Below are 23,255 nucleotides of genomic sequence, written 5' to 3' on the forward strand. Positions count from 1 at the left end.
ACCATTAACCCTGGGGACCCAGCAAGTCTCTGCAGTGGGGGCTTCATCCCACCCTCTCTGAACTAGGTGCCAACCCAGAGACGACAGCGGAAGCTTGGTCCACACGTTGCCAGACGGAGAACCACTGCTCTAACTGGTAGTTCTTTCCTCCCAGAAAGACCTCCTGAATAGAAACACAGTAACTACCTCAGAGAGTAAATTAGACTTAGAATCCTAATAGGAGAACTAGGTATCCTGACTCCACAAGAATTTTGGAGTCTATTCTTAAAAATAAACATTTTTCTGTACATCTGTGTCTCTTTTTCTGTTTTGCATATAGGGTTATTATCGTTACCATCTTTCTAAATTCCATATATATGCGTTAGTATACTGTATTGGTCTTTATCTTTCTGGCTTACTTCACTCTGTATGATGGGTTCCAGTTTCACCTATCTCATTAGAACTGATTCAAATGAATTCTTTTGGACTCTGTGGGAGAAGGTGAGGGTGGGATGTTTCGAGAGAACAGCATCAAAACATGTATATTATCTAGGGTGAAACAGATCAGCAGCCCAGGTGGGATGCATGAGACAAGTGCTCGGGCCTGGTGCACTGGGAAGACCCAGAGGGATCGGGTAGAGAGGGAGGTGGGAGGGGGGATCAGGATGGGGAATACTTGTAAATCCATGGCTGATTCATGTCAATGTATGACAAAAACCACTGCAATATTGTAAACTAATTAGCCCCCAACTAATAAAAATAAATGAAAAAAAAAAACATTTTTACGAAAAGCCAAGAAACGGGACTTCCCTGGCAGTCCAGTGGTTAAGACTTCACCTTCCAACGCAGGGGGAGTGGGTTCAATCCCTGGCTGGGGAGCTAGGATCCCACATGCCTCTCGGCCAAAAAAACAAAACAAAAGGTACAGTCAAGAGAATCCTGAAAGTGAGGTGTTACATGCAGTATAATGACAAGTACGCATGTTGGCACATGTTCTTAAAGCCGAGTCACTACAACAGGTCGGTGGAACCTGAAAGAGGGACCCCCGGGGACTGTCCCTGTCAGGGTGCCCTCCCCGGGGCCCCAGCCAGCCGTTCTTGGGCCTCCTACACCAGTCTGGGCGGCATCTGACCCAGTGAGTCTCTCTCCTCCCTGACAGCTTCCCTTGGCTGGTGGAACATTCCAGGGCCTTCCTCTGGCTGAGGGGGCTGGGCCCTGCCCAACCCCTGACCTCCACTCGGCAGGCTCCCTGGGCTCCGTCCTTAGGTCTCCACCCCGTGGCGCCTCACTCTGCTGGCCTTTCACAAGCCTCCTCCCCAGACCACACACCTGAATACCCACGGCCTACCAGCTATTTCCACTGGGTGGTCAGCAACAGTGTCAAACTAACATGGGCTGATTCCACCAGCCCACCCACCCTGCACCAAAACCACAGTCTCCTCAAGTCAGTTGATGGTGGCTCCAACTATCCAGGGACTCAGGCCCAATTCTGTAAGCATTCTGCCCTGCTCTCCTCTCACCCCCATGTCTCCGTCACAAGGACGTCCCTGTCTCTGACCGCTCCTTGCTCCCTGCCCTCCTCTGAGACACCAGCATCGCCTACTCTCCCTGCTCCCACCCTCACCCACCAGCAGAGTTTCAGCAATCATTTCCAACTGCCTTCACGTCACACCCCTGTTCAGAGCATGGTGGAACCCAACATTCTTAAAACAGCGTTCAAGGCCCTACATAGGATGGACCCCAGGCAATCTACTTATATACTTGACTATCTCCAATACAAGTGCCTGGAATAGTTGCAGGTATACCATGGGTACCTGACAAGTATTTGTTGAATTAGTCTAAGGATTTATGATCTGCTGGATCAAAGAAAAAGCAAGAGAATTCCAAAAACACATCTACTTCTGCTTCATTGACTGTGCCAAAGCCTTTGACTGGGTGGATCACAACAAAGTGTGGAAAATTCTTAGAGAGATGGGAGTACTAGACCACCTGACCTGTCTCCTGAGAAACCTGTATGCAGGACAAGAAGCAAGAGTTAGAACCAGACATGAAATAATGGACTGCTTAAAAATTGGGAAAGGAGTACGTCAAGGCTATATACTGTCACCCTGCTTATTTAACTTCTATGCAGAGTACACCATGTGAAATGCTGGGCTGGATGACTCACAAGTTAGAATCAAGATTGCCAGGAGAAATATCAACAGCCTCAGATATGCAGATGATACCATCCAAATGGCAGAAAGCAAAGAGGAACTAAAGAGCCTCTTGATAAGGGTGAAAGAGGAGAGTGAAAAAGCTGGCTTAAAACTCAGCAATCAAAAAACTAAGATCACAGCATCCCGTCCAATGACTTTATGGCAAACAGAAGAGGAAGCAATGGAAACAGTGGCAGACTTTATCTCTTTGGGCTCTAAAATCACTGCAGATGGTGACTGCAGCCATGAACTTAAAAGACTCTTGCTTCTTGGAAGGAGAGTTATTCTGCACATATGAGGTACCTAGAATAGTCAAATTTGGAGAGAAAGAAAACAGGACAGTGGGTGCCATGGGCGGTGGGGACAGAATGGAAGGTTACTGTTTCATGGGTGAGTCTCACTTTGGGGTGATAACAAAGTTCTGGAGGTGGATGGGTGGTGATGGGCACACAATGGCATGACTGTCCCTAACACCACTGAAATGTACATTTGAAAATGGTTAAAATGATAAATTTCACATATATGTTACTGCAGTAAAACATTAAATTAAAAAAATGTTAAATTATATATCCTTTTATCTAGTAACAAAAAGGCGGTTCTTCAGAGCTGCCTCCCCACACTTCAGGTTGCGTGGACCCACCGTGAGCAAGTCCAGAAATTATCCCACAGATGCACTGCTGCCTTTGTATATGCAGAATGCCCAGGGCACTGGAAACACTCACAGCTTCCTCGGTAGAGGGCCGGTTAAATAAACCAACCATCAAAGCGTAGCACATGACTTTACAGTTGATGCCAGGCCCTGTTATCAGGGCTTTACGTAAATTGATTTATGTAATTCTCACGACCACCTAATGATATTGTCCATGGCCTATAGATAAGGCAACCGAAGTCCAGAAGATTACACAGGTCACATCGAGCGGGGCTGGGATCTGAATAAACGGACCTAAGGAGACGACTCAGCCATGGGACATTCAGATGTCGCAGCCGTGGAAAGACCCGTGTGCACTCTGCCCCACACACGCGTAAGCCGGGGTCTGCATGTGTGCCGCGGACTGCCTGCTCCGTCTCTGCCCTCACTCTGCTCACAGTGATGGCCCTGGAGGAGGAGCTGGTCAAGAGGTGGAACAGCGCTTGCTCTTTGTTTACATGCTGTTTATATCTGTTTGCACATCCATTGTATGCAAAAAGAATTTACAGTCATCAGTATGTAAAGGAACGTTCGTTCTAAGAAAGGCTCACTGTTAAATGATGCTGCAAAGGAAAGCAGGCCTCCATGCCCACCTGTAACTCAGAGAGGAGACCCCTGCTCTGGCGCACCTGCTCAGCCACCAGCTCGGCGTCATCGTCACAGCTTATTTACAAATGAAGAGTTTTCTAGAAAGAGGTACCCTGACCTAGAGGGAAGGTGGCCTGAGGACCAGGGCCTTGGTTCCCCCCAGTTGGGGCAGTTTGTGGGCCATGACTTCAACTTCCTTGATGTCAATCTGTCCATCTGCCCAGCTTCTGTGATTACTAATAACCACTCTCCTGCTCTACAAAATGCCTCCTCAGCCCCCAGCTGTGATGAAACCACAATTTCTGCAGTTCTCTCTTCCTTGACATAATCACTTAATTTATTAAAGCAGCTAAAAATCATAAAGCTACAATTCCTTTCCTTTACGTTATGTCTTTGCTTTATAACTCAACATAAATACACCCTTGTGCCTGTACCAACCCATGGGCAAACACTAAAATTGGCTCCTATCTAAATTGCTGATTTATCCCCCTAATTCACATTTTCTTGAGCCTCCCTCCTTAGGCGGGACTGAAGTCCAAGTCCCGGGAGACGTAAATTTTGCCGTGAGAGCATGAAAACCTGAGGTATCACTCCTGCCTTTCCAATCTAACCAAGAGTGTCCTTGCTGGTCTTAAGAAACACATTCCACTTCCAAGGTTTGTCCTGCCAGACCTCATGTGACAAAGGTGGCCTATTAGGTTGGAAAAGAACTTTCTGAACTTGAGACTCTAAGCAGTGTGGTCAGGTAGGCGGTTTCAGTACCTCCCATGCCACCCCACAGGCAAGAACACCTTCTGTGCTGGGCTTGCAGTGGTGGAACCATCGCCAAAGGCTCGGGCTGGAGGAAGCTATAGGCAGAAGGAGTACAAAGAAGGCTTAAGAAAACAGAAACCTCCGTGTGGACCCAATCCCTTCTGCTTCCCAGACAAAGCCACAGAGGAACTGTTTGGAAAGTGGTGCGAGGCTGCCCTGCGGGGTGGAGCTTTGCCCTCCAAGGTGGGCATCCCACGAGGGAGCCCTGGCCACCCCATCAGCTGCCCAGAAAAGGCCGGGGGCCTAGGCAGTGCTACTGGAGGCTGAGGACAGTCCCTGGAGCAGTTCGGCCCAATTCAGTCCTTGTGGCTGAGAAAGCAAACCCCTGAACTTACTTTATCTCAAACAACACTTTGAAGGGACCAGATTTAGTTTTATGGGAGCGGTCTGGAGAAGAGGAAAACATGCGGTCAGAGAGGTCTTTATCTGCATTTTTGTACTCTGACTCGTATTTCAAAACATGTACACGCAGACAGATAGGCAAGCATGGGGTTCCGGTACCGCCACTAGCCACCCTTCTCAGGCCCAACCCTCACGAGCATGCTTTTTGGCTGGTCCTCGCACCAGGGCCGGGCCTGTTCTGCTCCGATGCTCCAATGCCAGGGTGCCTGGATGCCCACCCATCGTCCAGGCAGAACGGTAGTCCTGGGAACCACTGGGAACATCTGTGGTTTTATGGTAACTTCCTTCCGCCCCTAGGCTTAGCTGATAGCCTCCTCCCTCTTTTTCTCACACCACCCAGTCATTGGACTGGAACAGAAATACCTCATTAGCCGGTCAATCTCCCAGACAGCACCAAAGAGTGGGAAAAGATCTATAAAACCTCACCCATGAATAGCCCCAGCCAGCTTTTCCTCCCTTCCACCTTGTAAACTCCCAGGGCCCAGCCAGGGAGGGCGAGGTCATTGTCCCACGACAGTGGCCTCCGGGCTTGAGTGTTCTCCTCACTGAGCTTGGCCTCTGGGCACTGCCCTGGGAGGTCCAAGCAGCCCTTTAAACCCCCAGGCGTCTCCAGCCCCAACCTTGGGCCACGGAGGTTCCAGGTGGCCAGGCTTGGGCTCAGCACCGTCCTGGCACCTTGTACGGCATCTTTGCCACGGCTGGGCCCTGCACAGAGGGTGCCCCCCCACCTCTCTCTGCCCCCTGTGATGGTCCAGTCCAAGGTGCCCTGGGAAGAGGATGCTGCAAGGTACCATCTGACACGTGTTACCTGCTGGCAAAGTGCCAGAGGAAGCATTCCTCCCCACCACCCCCAACTTCTTGGGAATGGGGTGTGGTGAGCTTTCCACCCAAGGGAAGGCACAGGCTCGGGACACCCAGGGTTCTGTTTGGCAGGAGCCGCTGGGACACCATGCTCCTTGCAGGGTGGGTTGGCCTTGCTGAAATTCTGGGCAGATTCCTTCTCAAATGCCTCATCCTCCCCCTCAGCTGGCTGCATCTATAGAATGAGGTGGCTGGCCTGAAGCGTAAGGCTCTAAGAAAAACCAGCTCTTCGTGAGGAGCCACTCAGCTTCTGCCTTCCAGCTGTCCGGAGGGTTACCGCTGCCCTCGTTGAGGCCGGCTGTGGCCGGGGCAAGCCGGTGCAGGCGGACCGCCCTGCAGAGCGGCCCAGCCGTCTAGATGGCATTGCCCAGGCCTTTGCCGAGTGCCTGTGGGGTCAGGCCAGTTGCAGAAACCTTTCTTTTAGAGGCCTTCCCTCCACTGAAAGCGGTGGGTTAAGGTTAGGGACGAGGTTTGCTATTTCAAGTCACTGCCCTTGGAGCACCAGGTTCTGCCTAATGTGACATTTCTGTATCTTGTTTGGGGTGGTGACTATTATTGCCATGTTTTGATGTGGAATTCCAATCAAAATAAGTGCTTTGAAACTCTTTACTGAAATAGAGCCCAAAAGGGAGACCTGAATTTCTTGACTTCTTCCCTGTCTCCTCTCCCACCTCTGGGTCCTGCATGGGTCCCACCGGGGCCCCCAGCCCTGGGTCCAGGCCCAGGGGTGGTGGAGAGGCCAAGTGGGTGGATAGGGAGGGCAAGGGGCTCTCCAGGCCAGCCAGGGGGTGACGGCCAGGCCTGGGCCAGGGTGCAGTCCCCCCTGTGGGGCCCCGAGGACCAGGTCAACACGTGGGGAACTGAGGCAAGGGCTTGGATCCTGTGCTGGGTGGGGGAGCACCTCCATTTCAGGACAGTCACTTGGCAATTAACCACTTCACTTGCTCAGAGAACAAGACCACCTCTCCTCACTGGTTTAACCAGGTCTCAAACCAGCTGTCACCTCGGCATGGTTCTGGACCGAGGGCAATGCTAACGGGGCGAGCAGCCCAGTCCAGACTCCACAGCTGAGAAGTCCAGCACCGAAGTACAGCTACTGCAGAAGGGGCCAGGGTTTCCTTGCTTCCCCGGACCAGGGCGCTGACGGAGCCTCCTGCTGGGTGTCCCCCTCTGGGTGGAGGTGTCGCCTAGTCAGTGACCACGCAGCTTCCTAGAGGCTCATTTCCTCATCTCAGCTGGAGGGCAGAGCTCATTCCATCCTGTCTGCTCACCCTGGGAACGTGATTGGAAACGCTGATGCTGGAAACATACCATTCCTGGGGTAGCAAAGATCAGAAACTGCCGCTAAATAAGCGACTCCCAGGCAGGCAAGTCCTGGGGACTTGCCCACGGGAACATAACTAGCAGATTCCAGCTTAGTGCTCACTTGGCCCCACCCAGGCCCATCCCGACAGCAAACTCGGTTAGGAAGACAGAGCTCTCATATCTTCTGTTGACTGAATGACAAAACCGGGTGTCCCTGAGCATTTATTACCAAAGGGACGATCTACATCCTGAGATGAACTGTGGGGAGAGCCCCGGGCCAGGGGGTGCTGGTGGTTGTTTAGTCGCTCAGTCGTGTCCGACTCTTTGCAACCCCACGGACTGCAGCACGCCAGGCTTCCCTGTCCTTCACTATCTCCGAGTTTGCTCAGACTCATGTCCATTGAGTCAATCATGCCATCCAACCATCTCATCCTCTGTCGTCCCCTTCTCCTCCTGCCCTCTATCTTTCCCAGCATCATGGTCTTTCTAGTGAGTTGGCTTTTCGCATCAGGGGGCCAAAGTATTGGAGCTTCAGCTTCGGGGTGAAGACTGGTGGACACACATTTAAATCCCGCCAGTCACTATGTGATCTTGGGGATCCCACTGTGCAGGCCTGATGCACAGGAGGATTCGGGAAGGGCAGGCTCCCATACCCTTGTCTCCCCGAGACCACCACCTTCTGTGCCTGGGGCTCCTGGGTCCTCTGCGAACACTCACGCCTGTACTGAGGCATCCCTCCCAAGGTGCTCAGGTCCTGCTGATAAAGCAGCCTCAGACCTAGGACCTGCCCCTTACCACAGAACTATTTTCACAGCACGAGCCACCTAAGAATGCAGTGTTAGTTCCACAGCCTGTGTCCTCGCTGACTGGTGGCCACTCTGGAGCCCAGCAGTCCCAGCCAGGCTCTGGCCTCTCAGGAGGTGTGGGGGGAACCTGGACAACCATCCCAGGAGCTCAGAAGACGGGAACACCAGTGCGGCCAGAGGGCCACCCACCCACCCCCCAAAGGCCCGTGCCCATAGATGCAAACTACCCACAGCCATGGCCGGCGAGGCTGTCACTCGGCGTGGGTCTGAGCGCCCCTCCTGCTGCCGCACCTGTGCTCAGAACCAGCACAGGGCAGCGGGCCACGGGGGCAAGGGGACCCGCTGTCTGGGGCAGAACTCCTCGCGGGGCAGCTCAGCCGTGCCTCAGTGGTTTCTAAAGAAAACAAACATGTGGTCAAACAAGACCAAACCACAAGGCTGACTGGTTGGCTGCAGCCAGACACCGGCTGTGCCCCAGGCTTGCTGCTCTGCCTCTCAGAGGGCCAACACATACCAACCACGGGGAGAGTCATTTATTTCACGTTTTCACAAATAACAGCATTTTGACACTTATTCCTATTTAAAAATCAGACTTTTATTATACAGACACGGTAAACAAAGCACACAGAAGCAACATATGCAAAGACATGTAAGAGCAGAGAATCAACCCTCAGGAAACCTTCTAAAACGACAGTCACTGTTACATAATTCTGAAGGTCAGGAGTGTCTAATGAAGGGCTGTGTTCAGCTGCCCATCGCCCCCAGGCTGGCCCGAGGCACCAATGGTGCAGGCGGGTGGGTCCACTCCCGCTCAGCTGAGCCTCACGCCATCCATCACGTGCCTGCACCAACCACTGTGGCTTCTGGGGTGTTTTAAGGCCACCTTTCCCTTTGGGCAATCCCGGGAAGCTTAGTTTCTATTCTTAACTTCAAACATTTGTGGGAAAGAGAAGCACCATTAGCACAGGTTCCCGTGGCGTACGGCGATGCCGGACGGAACCTTTATCAGGTGCAGGAGGCACATGTCCCCCCCCCCGCCCCCAGAGTATCAGCACCACTTTGAACACTAGAGGAACCAGGGAGGTGAGAAAAGGAGGAGACAAGAATGCGGACACTACACCCTTTTCTCTTTTTTTTAAGTATTAAATTCAGAAGTAAACAGGAAGAAGGAAAAAAAAAAACCATGAATCCATTATATTATCAACAAATCTTAAAGAATCTTATCCTGCACTTCTACCAAAAGTTACTAAAACTTCGGAAAATCTAAATAATGGACATATCAATGTAATTCTGAGTAGGTGGGCAGCAGCTCCTTGGGCCTAGTAGACAAGCTCTGGTTTTCTCGGAGTGCGGAAATGCAGATCCACACGCTGAGGGATGGGTGGAGAAGGTGCAGTGAGTTGTTTGGGTGGAAGAACTGACTTAACTCAAAGGGGAAACTCAATTAACATTCAGGATCTTGAGGTGGTTCATCCAGGATGGGCATGAAGGCATCACACGGCCCCACGGAGACTGCTGATGAGGGTACGCCTCTTGACACAAGATCTGCGGCGAGGACCTTTGGGGGGTCACCCCACAAGGCGCAGGCGGCCACTGACTGCCGGCTTCAGCAGCCCCATTGCTCTTCCTTTCATGTCCAGGGTCCATGCAAGCCTGGGCCCACCGGGGCTACGAGCAGATGCATGAATAAGATTCTCGCTGTGATCTTTCCTGCAAAGGAAACAGCAATAAAGTTTACTGCCGGGTCACAACGGAGGAATTCTTGTAAACAAGTAACCTTTGCTCTCAGCTTTGGAGAGAGGACCATGAGCAGAGAACAGGGAGAGACCAGGGCGCATCTCACAGCCCCGAGAATGGGCTTTAACAGCTGCACCGCGAGCCATTTGCTTCGCTCACACACGGCTGTGAAAGCCAGTGGCTGTAACTTGGGCTTCAGTCACAGGACAGATCCTAGAGAGGCGGCCTGTTTCAGGCCCGCAGTCACTCCACCTGCTTTCTGGCCATGGTACACCATGACAGAGGTGGGCGCTGCCCACGTCACACGCATGGCGCTAACGGCATTCTGCCTTTTCGGGTGGAAGCTCATTTCTCGTGTCAACACAACTCTGACTCTACCGACCCCCACACACAGGACACATACAGAGGGGCCACCACCGCTGCCGGTCAGCTCTGCTGCGGACGCTCGGGCCGGTCTTCGCGCAGCTGCAGTCCCAGCTCCCAAGCCGCTGGGCACTTACAAACAGGAAGGCTTTGCTCTAGGGCTCGACTCCTGTTCCTGCTGAACTGAGCCAGTGTGTAAAATGAGAACTGATATCAGCTCAGTAGGCACCGGAGGGCGGGTCCAACTGCCCGGAGAAGCAGTGCCTCGGCTGGGAGCTCGCGCGGCCTCGTCCCACGGGCGCTGCAGGAGAGACGCAGACCTGGACTGCAAACACAAGAGAGAGTTCACCGCGCTCGGAAATCACAAGAGGAAGTCTCCTTTCAAAGTACCCAGGTCTACTCACATGCCATCTACCGCTGACAGTCTTACTGGACGTCTATGATTCATTTGCTTTTAGATTTTTAAAAGAATAATTCTGCAGCTTTCAATACATTTGAACTTTCAGACAGATGTTTACTTAGTGGATTTATATTTCTGTAGACTTTGGGACCAAAATGTTTGCATTCGTAACAGGACAAAGTGCATCCTTGGGGCCAGGCCGGCCCTTATCCTCCAGAATCCTGCTCGGCCCCGAGCTGACCACTCAGCAGCGGCCTCTGCCTCAGCAGCTCCACCTTAACTGGCCCCATCTCACCTTCTCTTCAGGTGCAGAACTTAGCCACTGTGAACAAAGCGGAAACCAGTCACTGTTCACCAATCAGCTAAGCTCTGCACCTCGTCAGAGAGGTCGTCGCTGGGCATAAGGAAAGGGCCGGCGAGCATCTTCCGAGGCTGTCAGCTTCTTCTGCTTGCAGAGAGGAGCTACGAGATGCGTCTGTTCCCCGAACTGCAGAGAGCGCAACTATGGCTTCTGGAGCAGCAGTCAGGGTCGTGGTTGCGTGGTAATCCCTGGCAATGTGATTTTAATCTTAAGTCACAAATCAGCATGCCAGGAACCCAAGCAGCCAGAGCACTCCAGGCGGCGGTGCCGCCCACATCGGACGCACCAGCTTCCTCAGACACAAGGCGACGACACCACCTCCAGGCCTGCCACGCTACCACCTGGGCCTTACTTCTGCTTGGTGTTCATTTACTCGGCACCTCAGGGGCATCATTTTTAAAAATCAAAGGACTCACAGATGACCACACAAATGCCAGTGCAGCTTTGGGAGATGAAAAACGCACCAACCAGCTGGTCGGGGGTTGCCGTGCTCAATCGCTCAGCCCATCACCCCGTGGGGCGAAGGTTCTAAGTGTCGGGGATGTCTGTGGGGACCCTCAAGGGGTGGGACGGATTCCCGACTGCTGGAGGGGGCAACTCAGGGGGCAGCCCCGCCACGGCCCTTCACCGAGCAGGCGGGGAGCGGGCAGAGGGCATGTGAGTGGCCCCTACGTCCATCCAGGAGTGTGGAGGGGTGGGGGGCTCCTGACCAGACTCCTCCCTCTGCCTGCTTGGGGCAAAAAAGCACAATGAAGAATCACCACGTGCGGTGGCTTTCCACCACTTGGAGCCAGGGAACATCAAAGGCACAGGCTGCACCACCGCAGTTTCACACACTTCCAGAAACATACACTGGGAAGTGACAAATCTAAAGAGAAGTACGATTTGTACTGATCACTGTATGAGGCTGGCAACACGTAACTGTGTAACCGCTCTGGCTTTTAAACTGGGCTGTCTCTGAACAGGCTCGCAAGCTGCCCGACGGGAGCGCTGGGGAAGCCTGCACACGGTTGCTTCGCTACGAGACACACAGTTGGGGCAACTATTCCCACTACTTCCCCTCCTGGCCAACACAGCTCTTCAACCCTCTTGGAAGAACCTCTTCAGTAGTAAGAATTCTCTCAGATAAATAAGGCAGTTAAACATATTAGACAGAAATGGCTTTTTATAAGAGCAAAACATTAGAAGCAAATTAAATGTCCAACAATATCAACATAAAATATTAAATATCCATTAAAATTATAGAAAATCTATACAACATGAAGAATGAAACCTGAAGTTAAAAAAAAAAAAAAGACACAAAATCAGACATGCCCTGTTATCATGTAAACCTTGAAGAAACCCGGAGAGTCACAGAAATGATAATGGTAAAGAAAAAAAATACTTTTAATTCTTAAGTTTTACTTATAAAACCTACAAATCATTGCTAAATTACATTTAGAATGCATAAATTCAGTTAAAACTGCTCGAATGTAGATCTAACAGGTCAATTTCAAGCACAATTAACAGAGGAAGCAGTTTAAGTCATTTAGGACTCCCACTCCGACTCTGCTCCAACATGAGGCAGCCTGCTGTGGACACGCTGTGTGGAGAGGCGCCCGGCACAGGCCACCCTGCCAGCCTCTCCTGCTGGGGGGACCACCCGGGGGTCCTCAAGTTCCCACACACCTCCTCACAGCTCAGGATGCCGGACAGCCCGGCAACACACCCCCACATTAGCCTTCACCCTGAAGACTGGGGGGGTAGGGTGGGGAGGTCATGCTCTCCAGCTCACCTTCTAACCTACTCAAGATGTTCTCCTGTGAGTCCTGTTCCCCCAAATAACAAAACCTGAAGCGATCAAAACAGCGCTGGGGAGGGGGCTGTTCCGCGAGGGTGGACAGCACGGGGTTTCGTGGCCGCTCGGCCAGATGAGATGCCACCTACCCCTCACTCAGGGCGGGAGCCCAGGACTGAAGCCGCCAGGGCTCTCGGCTCACCATTTGGCTTACTGACTCACTTGGCTCCTAGGAGGAATCTCAGCTAGAGCTGAAGAATGGAAAAAGGAGAGAGAGAGAGAGAATCACCTCTTTAAAATAACATCTCAGCCACCACCTCGGCTGAGGATCTGTCCATCTGCTCCTTGCTCAGCTCAAAACACCTGCGGGCGAGATGCTGCTGCCTCGGATCCTCACTCAGCATCAGCTCCCCGTAGAGGTAGATGCCCATGGCCTGTGGGAGGCAGAGGCCAGAGAGCGTAAGGAAAAGGAATCATGTGTCCCCATGCGCTCGAGTGCACAGTCTGTGTTTGCTTCACACAAACGTGCTGGGCTGGAAGTTACAAAGGCCCTAGAAAAGGCAGACAGCTGAAGAGCGGTGCTTCAGGAACCTGCAGCTTCCGATCCCCTTCTCCTCACTGAAACTCACCCAAGGAATTCTCGGCTATCAATTCCATCAACCCTGGTGGCTGAACTGAGGACAGAGGGGGACAGGGAGGCTCCCAGGACGACTGACCCTAGGGGAACCCCTGCAGTTGCAAGGAGACCTGAGCGCTGTGTGTGACACAGACGTGGACCTGCCTCCTGCCGAGCACAGCTGTGAAATGAAAACCACCTGTCACACGGGTGGAGGGGACCTCAGGCCGCCCTGGAAGACTCCTGCCGCCCCAGCCCAGCCCGCCTGCTCTCCTTCCATGGGCACACACTGGCTCTTCTGTCTCGAAAACAATGCTGCGAAAATCACATCTGTGTTTTTCCTACAGTTTAAAAACGGTTATGTTCGGAAAGACCAAAAAGATCCCTTTGGTTCCGCCTTCGCTCTTGTTCCAAGCTTAGCTGTGCTATGCTATGTTCTGCTGGAGCGAGGACTTCCAGCGACAGTGCAGAAACGAAAACTTGGTGGTGAGGAGCTCAAAAATCTCTTTCTGAAAAAGCTGATGGCAACCCTTATCTGGCAGAGATCATGGTTCCAAATACAGTGCAGTCAGTTTTGGTTTTCAGAACAGACTTTAAGTCGCTTAAATTTTGTCCCTCCATGTTTCTAAACACCTCTTGCTTCACTGTGCAAATGTGACATTTCTTCTGGTACAAAGTCATGTCTTTTTCTTTGTGGGAATAACGAGCCCTTACTTGCTGGCTGCCCCCTGTATTCCGTCCTCTCAAAAGAGCCTTTGTTTGCGCTGCCCCAACTCGCCACCCCAACAGAAACATGGCTCCGTTCTCTCAGCCTGCAGCGCTCTGCAGAAAGCTCACTCAGAGGCATGCGCGGGCCATGCCGAGGGAACGAGCCACAGCCGAGGGGACACAGCACGTGCGCAGCTCCACGGCCCGCCAGGCGGGGGATGGGGCAGGGGCGGACCCCCACGCTGCGGCCCAGCGGAGGTGGCAGAGACGACATCTTCAAACAGGTTCACGGGCTCCTTGCAAGGTGGCCGCTCTCCTCGGTGAACAGTGAGCAAAGTCCTCACGGGAAGGCGGCTCAGCACAGGGGTCGGCCTGGCGTGGCAGGTGCAGACACAGACCGGGCGGGCCCGGTCTCATCCCCAGACACACAGGCACAGATACACACCATCGCATCACTGGGCCACAATCCCCACCTAACGAACCTGGGGTTCAAAGATGTAATGAGGTCTGCCCATGCTTTATTTGGTAACGGCAGTGGGCCACAGCTCCATCAAACCCGGGGAGCTTCTGAAGAGACAACAGGAAGAAAAAAAGCTCAAAAGCTGGGTAGGTACGCTCCTACCAACTCTTCAAAATCATTGCCAAGTGCTGAAGTATTTGTTATTTAAGTAGAGAAGGCAACAAACTGGGCCCCCATGTTAAGCATATTGCACAGTCAGGGACAGCATTTAAAGAATCCCCATCTGCTGAGAAATGAAACTTACCTGATCCTCCTGAAGGAACCTCTCCACGTCTCTGTACGCTTTTGTGTATTTGTGCTTAACAATGAGTTCACACCAGCGATGGCGAACCTTAAGAAAAGAGAGAAAATTCCATAAGCAACAAACTGGTAGGTTTCCGTGGCCTAGCAAGCTTAATGATGGAGAACTTTTCCTGTTAGAAGAAGTTACTCTGTTAACACTGTTGAGACTTTAAAATTTCATTTTAACGTCTTTTACAAAGAAAGGAATCATGCTCTTCGTTAAGAGCACTGCCAGTCAACTTTAGGGGAAGAAAGTGCATGTTTCACTTAGGTGTTCTGATGTTTTAAAATACAATTTTGCCATACAGTACATAAATGCAGAACGTAATTGGGGAATTAAACGCACGCCCCCAGCCAGGCAGGCTGGTGCTCTGCCCTGCAGGATGCTGTCCGTGAAGGTTTCCTTCATAAACCACAACTACTTAATTTCCTGCAATAAGTGATTTGGTTCAATGCTGCTGATTGTAACAATACACCCAGCAAAAGGCAGAAGACACTGCTCTCCACATTCCTAAGAGGCAGGGAGCGCCTTCTGAGGAGCTTGGGGTGTCTGCTGGAGGGGAGAGAAGAGCAGACCACCTTGACGCAGGCAGCTCCGGCTGCATGTTTTGCTGCACAATCTACGGAAAACAGACAAGTTACATGTGTGTCCCTTTTAGTGAAGATGCGTGATGAAAGATTCACCAGCAGGAATTTGTCAGGAAGCCCTCCCCCAAATCCTACAGACAATATGGGAGTCTGATCCCCACACTGGCTGCCTCTGCTGATAAGAGGCAGTCTCGCCACTCCCCCACCACCTCTTCATCTCTAGGCCACTTCAGACATGCTCTTTACATCGAGACTCTACCTAAATCCAGTCCTGGGCCATTGTCTACTGCAGTAAAGCCCTCTCAATTATGCTCAGTGAGCAGTCCACCGTTTTATATTCCATTATTGGTTCAACATTAGCTATACATGGAAGTGATTACATGCATTTAAAAAATAAAAAAGCCTCCTTCCATCACTCTTTGTTTTTACTGCCTTTGAAAGAGGAAGACCCTTTATAGCAATCCATTTGTGGCAATAGTAAAATGTAAGCAACTTCAACATTTTGGCTGGGGCCCCTGTAAATTATATCATTATGCACTGATGGCCGGATCTCTCCTTTAATCTACTATAAATAGATTTACACACAAACAATTAGGAACGAAGTAAAGAAACATTCTTTGGAAAGACTCCTTCCCCCAGGCCACAGCACACTCTGAGACACACGCTGGTGCCCTTTGCTTACAGGCAGCCAGGCCCTTTGAACTTCTAAGAACAGGATGCCAACGAACTTTTTACATCCACAAAGGAATTTCGGAGGTGCACGGAAATGAGCTAATAGCCTAGGATCATCACAACAAAAGGGAAGCAGGTTGGGCTGGACAGGTCTTGGAAATCTTTCCACCTTCAACAAACTGTTCTTTCCTATATGGCCAACAGAAAGGGACAGCATAAAGGGGAAAGGGTAGTGACCAAGATATTCTAAGCAGAATAACCACTGAAGAGCCCAGACTGCACCAATCAGAGGAAGCTCCCAGAGCAACCGGGTCCCACTCTTGTGTTTTGGTTCGAGTACAGGACAGAACCAAAAGGGTCCCTTAGTCCATTTCTCTGGTTTCTTTCCCAACTCAGTGAAACCTAGATGCCTCAGGTACATCCATGCAGCACTGGAAATGCCATGTTCTTTGTTCATAAGCTCCGGTAAAGGAGAAGGCCTGGTGGGAGGGCCACCGTGCAGCGTGAGAGCCAGGGCACTGGGCCACCTGCTCTGGGGCCTTGCAAAAGAGCCTTACTTCTCGCAATTGCACTTGGGGACAGCCGTCCCAGCTCTTAGCAGGGTCAAGTATAAGGGAGTCTGTCAGCTCCACCGTGAGCTAAGGACAGGCTTGTGCACCAAGCCTTTGACAAGGACAGCTGCTGATCATTCCAAAACTTGGGGACGTTATATTTTCTTAGACCTCATTCTGAGAATGGAGGTATTTATTATTGGCCTCCCATTCCCCCCCAACACCCCTGCTCTCCTTTATCTTATTTACACATACAGAAACAACAAAACACAAATTAGGGTTTGTTTCTTAGTAGGGTAAGTCCACTACGATTGGAAGAGGATCCAGGAGCTGGGCTGAGTGAGAGAGGCCTTCACAGTCAATATGAAATCAGCGTTGCCACTTCTCTTCCTGTTAAAAATCAGTGTATTGTCACAATTAATAAGAGATCTAGTCTTCTGACCCCTGAAAGCTAACATGGCATCCAGGAAGTACAGACCAACCCCTTTCCCCACCCTACAAAGAGCAGGAAAAACAACAGGCCTTTTCATTACAACAGAATTAAATATATTGCAAAATTTCAATGACAGGATGTTTAAAAGACATCACAGAGATGCTGTGTGAGGCTGAGGGCCCACCAAATATTTCTCGCTTGTGGACAGGGTTTTTATTCCTCTTTGTATTTCTTTAAGAAACAAAGAAAATCTCTATCTTTTAGCCGAGGACCCAAAATTTGCAAGGAAACTGGTCACCACTTGGAACGGAGGTCTTCCTGAAAATGTGGCAGCAGGGTGACATTTGTCTCAATTTCTCCCAGCAGTATTTCCACAGCGGGCACTCATGGACCATCTCTTCCTTTCTCCAGACCACTGAGAAGCTCAAAGAAATCCCTGACAGAGGCCCTCACACACTCATACCCAGCTTCCTCCCCTGTTGATAAGGGAGGAAAGTGAAGTTCTCAGTGCTGGGGAGCAGTAGAGAATTCAGAAGCGGAGGCAGGGCTCTACGAACAAAACCATCCACTCTGTAGACCTGCTCTTCTTTATTTTCTAATTAATTTATCATCAATGGGGGCAGTGGTCACCTCGTCTTTCAACTTCTTCGGTGAGATGAAAAGTGAACACTGTATATACACCTCTGGGAACGCCTGGCCCAGCCACAGTATCTGTGGCTTCTTGACTCTTGTTCATTCAGCATCGGCATTCAACGGGTAGATACATACACCAAAACCGATCAATACTTACACTTTAAATATTCACATTATACCACAATGTCTCAAGAGAGATAAAAAACTTTTAATGACTTTTTCAACTGTGATTCAGATTCATAAAGTCACTCCAAACCCACACTAGGAATCACCTGAAAGCCTTGAGCCAGCCAACATCTTAGCCTGAATTCCAGCAACGCTGTCAGGCTACCAAAGGAAAGAGGCAAGGGTGAGGGAGGGGGGAAACGGGTCAGGAAAAGAATAAGAAAGCTGAGAAAATCAGAAAAGGGATAGTTCAGGAGTGGGAAGAGGTGGAGCTGCCCGTGGTGGTGAAGAGCAGGGCTGGGGGACCCCTGTTCCAGGAGCTCCAGGGCGTGTGGTCTCACAGGGCCCTGGAAGCCCACCTCTTCCTGAGTCTTCAGGGCAGACGGTGGCTGGTTCAGCCCAAATCCTGCTAGCTGGTGCCAGGGCAGGAGCGTGCCCACTGCCCAGGGCCAGGCTGCCGGTCCCGTAACACAATGAAGCGTATCTGTGCTAACAGGCCCGAGCCACCTGAGAGACGTGAGCAGACATGGGCCAGAGATCCAAATCCTTTTCTGCACAGGCTATGTATGCATGTGTATACACACACAGAGAAACAAACCTTTCTTTTTTAACAGTTTCCCTCACTATGGCAACTACTGGTAAGTTTCTGTTGCTCTTTTCTGTTTGACGATCTACTGAAGCGATCTCAGGACCCCTGGGTCCTGATCCACAGAGCTGTCTCCCAGGCTGGGGGAGAGAACAGCCTCTGCTCGGGGGCTGCTGTGGGCGCCCACCCAGGTTGCCGCAGCAAAAGCATTAGGACAGCGACCCTCATAGTCATTGCCTGTCTATTTCAAAAGTTCTATTTATTGAATTTATAAAAACGTGAGAGTATCAACTCCAAGGAAAAGTCTGTTAACTGCTGAAAACCAGAAGAGCAAAGTGCCTGTCAGGTGGGCAGTGAGAAGGGAAGGACTGGGATGGGGGGCGGGACCACGCAGCAGCCCAGGAAGACGAGCCTGGACTCAGGACAGTGAGACAGCAGCCGAGCGGCCGGGGGGGAGGAAGCCTGCAGGGAGGGTCCTCAAGCCTGGGGCAGCGGGCACTTCTCAGGCCACCCCTGGGAACTACACCCAGGGGCCCGATGCCTGGGGACTTTGCAAACTGTTTGCAAAGACAGCCTGGCCCCAGCACCAGCCTGAGTTGCATGGCATTTCTACCATTTCAAGGACGTTATCGCTACCCAAGAGGCAAGCCGAACGACTTCTGGCTGGCTCCTCTGATATCCGGCACCTGCCCTGTATGGTCAAACCATGGCTCAGATTCAGGGACAAGTCCCATGACCCAATGGGCACCTCTGTGATACAACCACGGCCTTGCTGGGGCTCCCTCCTGGAAAAGGAAAGAAAAACTACTGAAAGATAACTCCCCACCTGCCCACCTCTCCCCAAACTCTTTTCAATCTGAAAATTTTAATGTATCCAGAACTAACTGCTATTAAACTCTAGAACAGGGGTTGCCAACTTTTTCTGTCATGAGTCACAGCGAGCATCTATAGCTTCTCAGTCTATTTGCCCTGTATCACAGGAGCAGCCATAGGCAGTATGTGAGAGGGCATGGCTATCTTCAGATAAACTTTTATTTTAAAAAACAACTCCAACTAATAAAAAAATTAAAAAAAAAAAAAAAAAAAAAAAAAAACAAGCAGTGGGCTGGACAGCAGCAGTCTCAAGGCTGCTGACCCCTGATCTGCAAAGGAAGCCCATGCTGGTGAATGTTTAACACCGCCCACCCCGCCCCCAATTCACCAGCATGTCGCCACAGAACACAGAGCCAGGCAGCCTTTGTGAGCCGGCTCCGGCCAGTGTCAGCCCGTCCTGCCAGGAAATCTAGGGTGTTCTTGACTGTGGGGCTTTTCTTTCCTCTGTGGGCCGAACTGCTTTGCACAAGAAACCTGCTCTGGCTTCCCTGGGAAACAGAGCACCTCTCAGCCTACAGCCAAGTGTGAACGCAAGGCGCCTGGCGTGGGTGTGTGGGGGATTGGACACTGAGGAAACACCAATTTTAGGAAGAATAATCCCCTGAACCAGCTCACTCCCAATCCCCCACACTGACCAGATGCTTCTGTTTGCAACAACATAACCTAGACCCTGTGTTCATTAACACTTTACAGTTCTCAATGTTCTTTTATACCTTTTATCTTTTTTTTTTGGTCTTCAATTTTAACAAGCCATTTCAAAGAAATAAAAATTCTTATGAGAATGCTCCCCTACAGGCTACTTACTATCTAATGGACTAATTTCCCAAAGTAGTTTTCAGACATTCCTTAAACATAATTCTTATAATAATGTAACTTGGAACTCCAGTATATATACATATAGACAGATCAAGAAGGAAAAATATAAGTGAGTTCTTCAAGTGGTTTAAATCAGTCAGGTAGAAAACATCTTAAATACTCAACTCCTTTGGTTGGGGGTGGGAGGCTGGGTTCCTTGGAATGGAGTCTGAAAACCTGCCTCACACAGAAGAGTTACTGTGACTGAAGAGCCAATGGACTCAGAGGCTGAGCAGACATGCTGAAGGGGTGAGACAGAACGGGTCAGTTCCAACAGCTTGGCCAACACCCCTCAACTTGGTTCTGGAAGCCACGCGGCCGCTGACTACACGGCCCAGGTCAGAAGCAGAAAATCGGCCTATCTTCTGTCACCACAAGCCCAGGGCTACAGCTTGTTTTGGCGCATCTCACAGCCACGCTTGAAAAAGCACCCGTGGCTCCTGTACCTGGCTGCTTCCCTTGCTTTATTATTGAGTATTAAAAATTGTAAACTGGTAACTCAGCACATATAAACAACATAGATACATTATTTTATGTTTTTCCTTATTTTTCAGGTGTCACTGCCAGATTCACTAGCTTAGTGTGGTCCACATACTCTGATGTGACAACAAGCGTAGGATGCTTCCTCCTATTGATATACCACAGCTCCATTAGTCTTTCAATCATCCGATGATGCCAGAGGTCCATTTCTAGTGTGTTCTAGAAAGTCCCAAAGTGTGTTACTAGCTTTTTACCAAGAAGCTACAAGGGTCTACGAGTCGACACAGGTCCAGAACAAGGACACCTGCTGTGACACTGGGCCACGGTGCTGGGGTCCCCCTCACTCAGCACACCCTAGGTTAGTCAGTGACCTGAAACTGACATGGCCGCACACCTTAACTCACCTCTTGGGCCCGGAATTCATAAACCCCACCTGCTTCCCCATGCACGGGCCACTCTCCCGGAGCTGGGCTTACAGTTTCTCCAGCTCTCTGAAATTGCTATTTCCTTACTCAGTAGTTTCTGTCTTGACCAACAATAAAATACAAGCTTGGTGACAGCTGGGGCCTGAGTGGCCCCGGGCCATCTCCAGGCCCTGTCTCAATGCCTGGCACATAAGTATCTGCTTAATAAATGTTTCTGAATGAACGTACCATTTTAAGAACTCAGACTGCTTTTCAGCTACTTTGAAATTACAGTGCACAGCTAGAAGCTGTAAAATGCTTTGAAGAATGCCACCCAACCTATTTATGACAGGAAACATTCCTCTTTTTCAGTCCTTTTGATTCTAAAATTTACTGTTGAAGGGGGAAAAAAAATCTATCCAGGGAACATGATCTGGGCAGCACATTAAACCTCATTTTGAGTTCCATTTTATATCTGTAAACAGAAAGACCAAGGCTCATGGCTTTTGTGAGTTAATAAGTCTAACACTGCAATAAACAAACCTACTTTTTCAATTTGTGTCCTTAAATTGGATTTATCGTTGCTTTAAAGTGGGTTGACTGCTGCTGAGGGAAGCATGACTGGCAGCTGGGGGGCGTGGGGAGACCTTTCCAGAGCGGCTCCGGGACAGACGGCCTTTCCAGCACTCCGTTCCAGTGCATCTGGTCTGGGACGTCTCTCTTTCATGCGGCACAGTCGGGGCGGGGGGGGGGGGGGGGGTTATGCCTGTCACACTGAGATTCCGACACTTCCCTTCTCCTCTTTCTCACCTTACAGCTCCTTACTTTCAAAGGGATGCGATCTTCACACTGTTTTAACTAAAGGAAATGCAAAGCTGCCCTGTGTGCTGCCCGGAGGCCAGGCCCTGAGTTAAGATAACATGCTCTCAGCTCTTTTTCCTAACCTTGCTGAGTCAGTCCCCAAAGCTCTCAGCTCTATGGTAACTGGTTACAGCCAGTAATACCAGATTTTACCAGCTATGACCAGAGCTATGGCAACGCGCAAAACAGGAATCATCCAAACCTGCTACGGGCATCATCACACTTGACATGCAAATGGAGTGTGACAGTGAGGGCCAAAGGTGATGCCAAACATCAAGTTTTACATGGTCTCTCAGGCAAGTTCCAACCTTTCTTCCTTCTCCTGTATATATACTGTTTCATTTAATGTCATCAATACTATTCAAGAAAGCTGGCTCCAAAAAGTAGAATTCAGGAGCCCATGATGAGTCCATCCTGAAGCATAGTACAGTGAGCCTTCCCGCCCTATCAAAGTGAAAGTGAAAGTCACTCAGTCATGTCCGACTCTTTCAACCCCATGGACTATACAGTCCATGGGATTTTCCAGGCCAGAATACTAGAGTGGGTAGCCTTTCCCTTCTCCAGGGGATCTTCCCAACCCAGGGATTGAACCCAAGTCTCCCGCATTGCAGGCAGATTCTTTCCCAGCTGAGTCACAAGGGAAGTCCAAGAATACTGGAGTGGGTAGCCTATCCCTTCTCCACTGGATTGTCCTGACCCAGGAATCGAACCGTGGTCTCCTGCATTGCAGGCGGATTCTTTACTAGCTGAGCTATCAGGAAAGCTCAGAGCCTTCCCTCACTGAGCTTCCTCCCTATCAAAACGGGACACTAAATGGCAACATTCCAACGTGGAATTAGATTGTCAGGAAATCACACACTGCACCTCCTTTCCTCATTAGTATTTGACAAATGGCCTTTGCTAAAAAAAAAAAAAGAAAAAGAGAAAAGACTTTTACTGTTGGCAGAGGAGTGACCATGGGTTACTGCCTCTGAGAAGCTCTGAAGGGACACACGTACCTTCTCTCCGTTTCCTCAGGGGCCAACGTGACCGACTCCAATGGGCCACATCAAGTCTACCAAAAAGGTTTGGTCTCTCTTGAAGAGGTTTCCCTATAGCCTTAGTTATCCAATCACCTTATCGTGTCATATACTAGTCACTGTATTCCAGAACACTTGGAGATCCAGGAAACGTCATTATCCAAAAGCTAGGTTTTGGGTATTAAGGATGCCCTGGTGAATAAAAGAGACAAGCTCCTGCCCTCTTAGAGCTTACGGTTCAGTATAAAGTCTAAGAAAAATTCAGTAAACTCATGTTAGTGACAAATGTCACAACAGGACATAACAGGTGGCCCAGGGGTATAGACAGGAGACCCCCGAGAAGAGGCCACTCAGGCGGAGAGGTAAAGGAGGAAAAGACACTAGTTGCTGAACGCGACAGCCTAAGCTCAGTGGGTTTCTAGCCCTACCACATGTTCCATGAAAAAATTCAACGCTCCCTTGCCCGCTTCTTCTTAATGGCTACTTCTTCCAATAGCTTCCTAATGGAAGTTAGAGAAATGGACTTATAAACCAGCAATTGCACTTCTTAGGTATAAGACCCAAAAGAAGTGACAACTTATGTCTACACACAACACTGCACCCAAATGTTCACAGCAGCATTACACGTAACAGCCAAAAAACCCAAATGTCTATCAACTGATGAATGGTTAAACAGACGTGGCTTATCCATACCATCAAAAAATACTTGGTGATAGAAAGAAATGAAGTATCAA

The 23,255-nt window shown here is 50.3% G+C and overlaps 1 protein-coding gene across 11 annotated transcripts in view; it reads right to left on the reverse strand.

Moving 5' to 3' along the window:
• Positions 1-8,210: 8,210 nt before the first annotated feature.
• LOC122709939 (aminopeptidase O (putative)) overlaps positions 8,211-23,255 on the reverse strand; it is a 392,862-nt gene continuing 377,817 nt past the window's right edge. For 9 of the 11 annotated variants that reach the window (XM_043927317.1, XM_043927315.1, XM_043927318.1 and 6 more), the window contains 3 exons: positions 14,364-14,450; positions 12,565-12,709; positions 8,211-9,347 (listed from right to left, as the gene is read on the reverse strand). In XM_043927317.1, the coding sequence (XP_043783252.1) occupies positions 12,569-12,709; positions 14,364-14,450 (228 nt within the window). In that variant the 3' untranslated portion in view covers positions 8,211-9,347; positions 12,565-12,568. The other 2 variants (XM_043927316.1, XM_043927311.1) reach the window with 1 other exon arrangement.

This window comes from Cervus elaphus, chromosome 16 (genome assembly GCF_910594005.1).
Source record: "Cervus elaphus chromosome 16, mCerEla1.1, whole genome shotgun sequence".
Taxonomy (NCBI): Eukaryota; Metazoa; Chordata; class Mammalia; order Artiodactyla; family Cervidae; genus Cervus; species Cervus elaphus.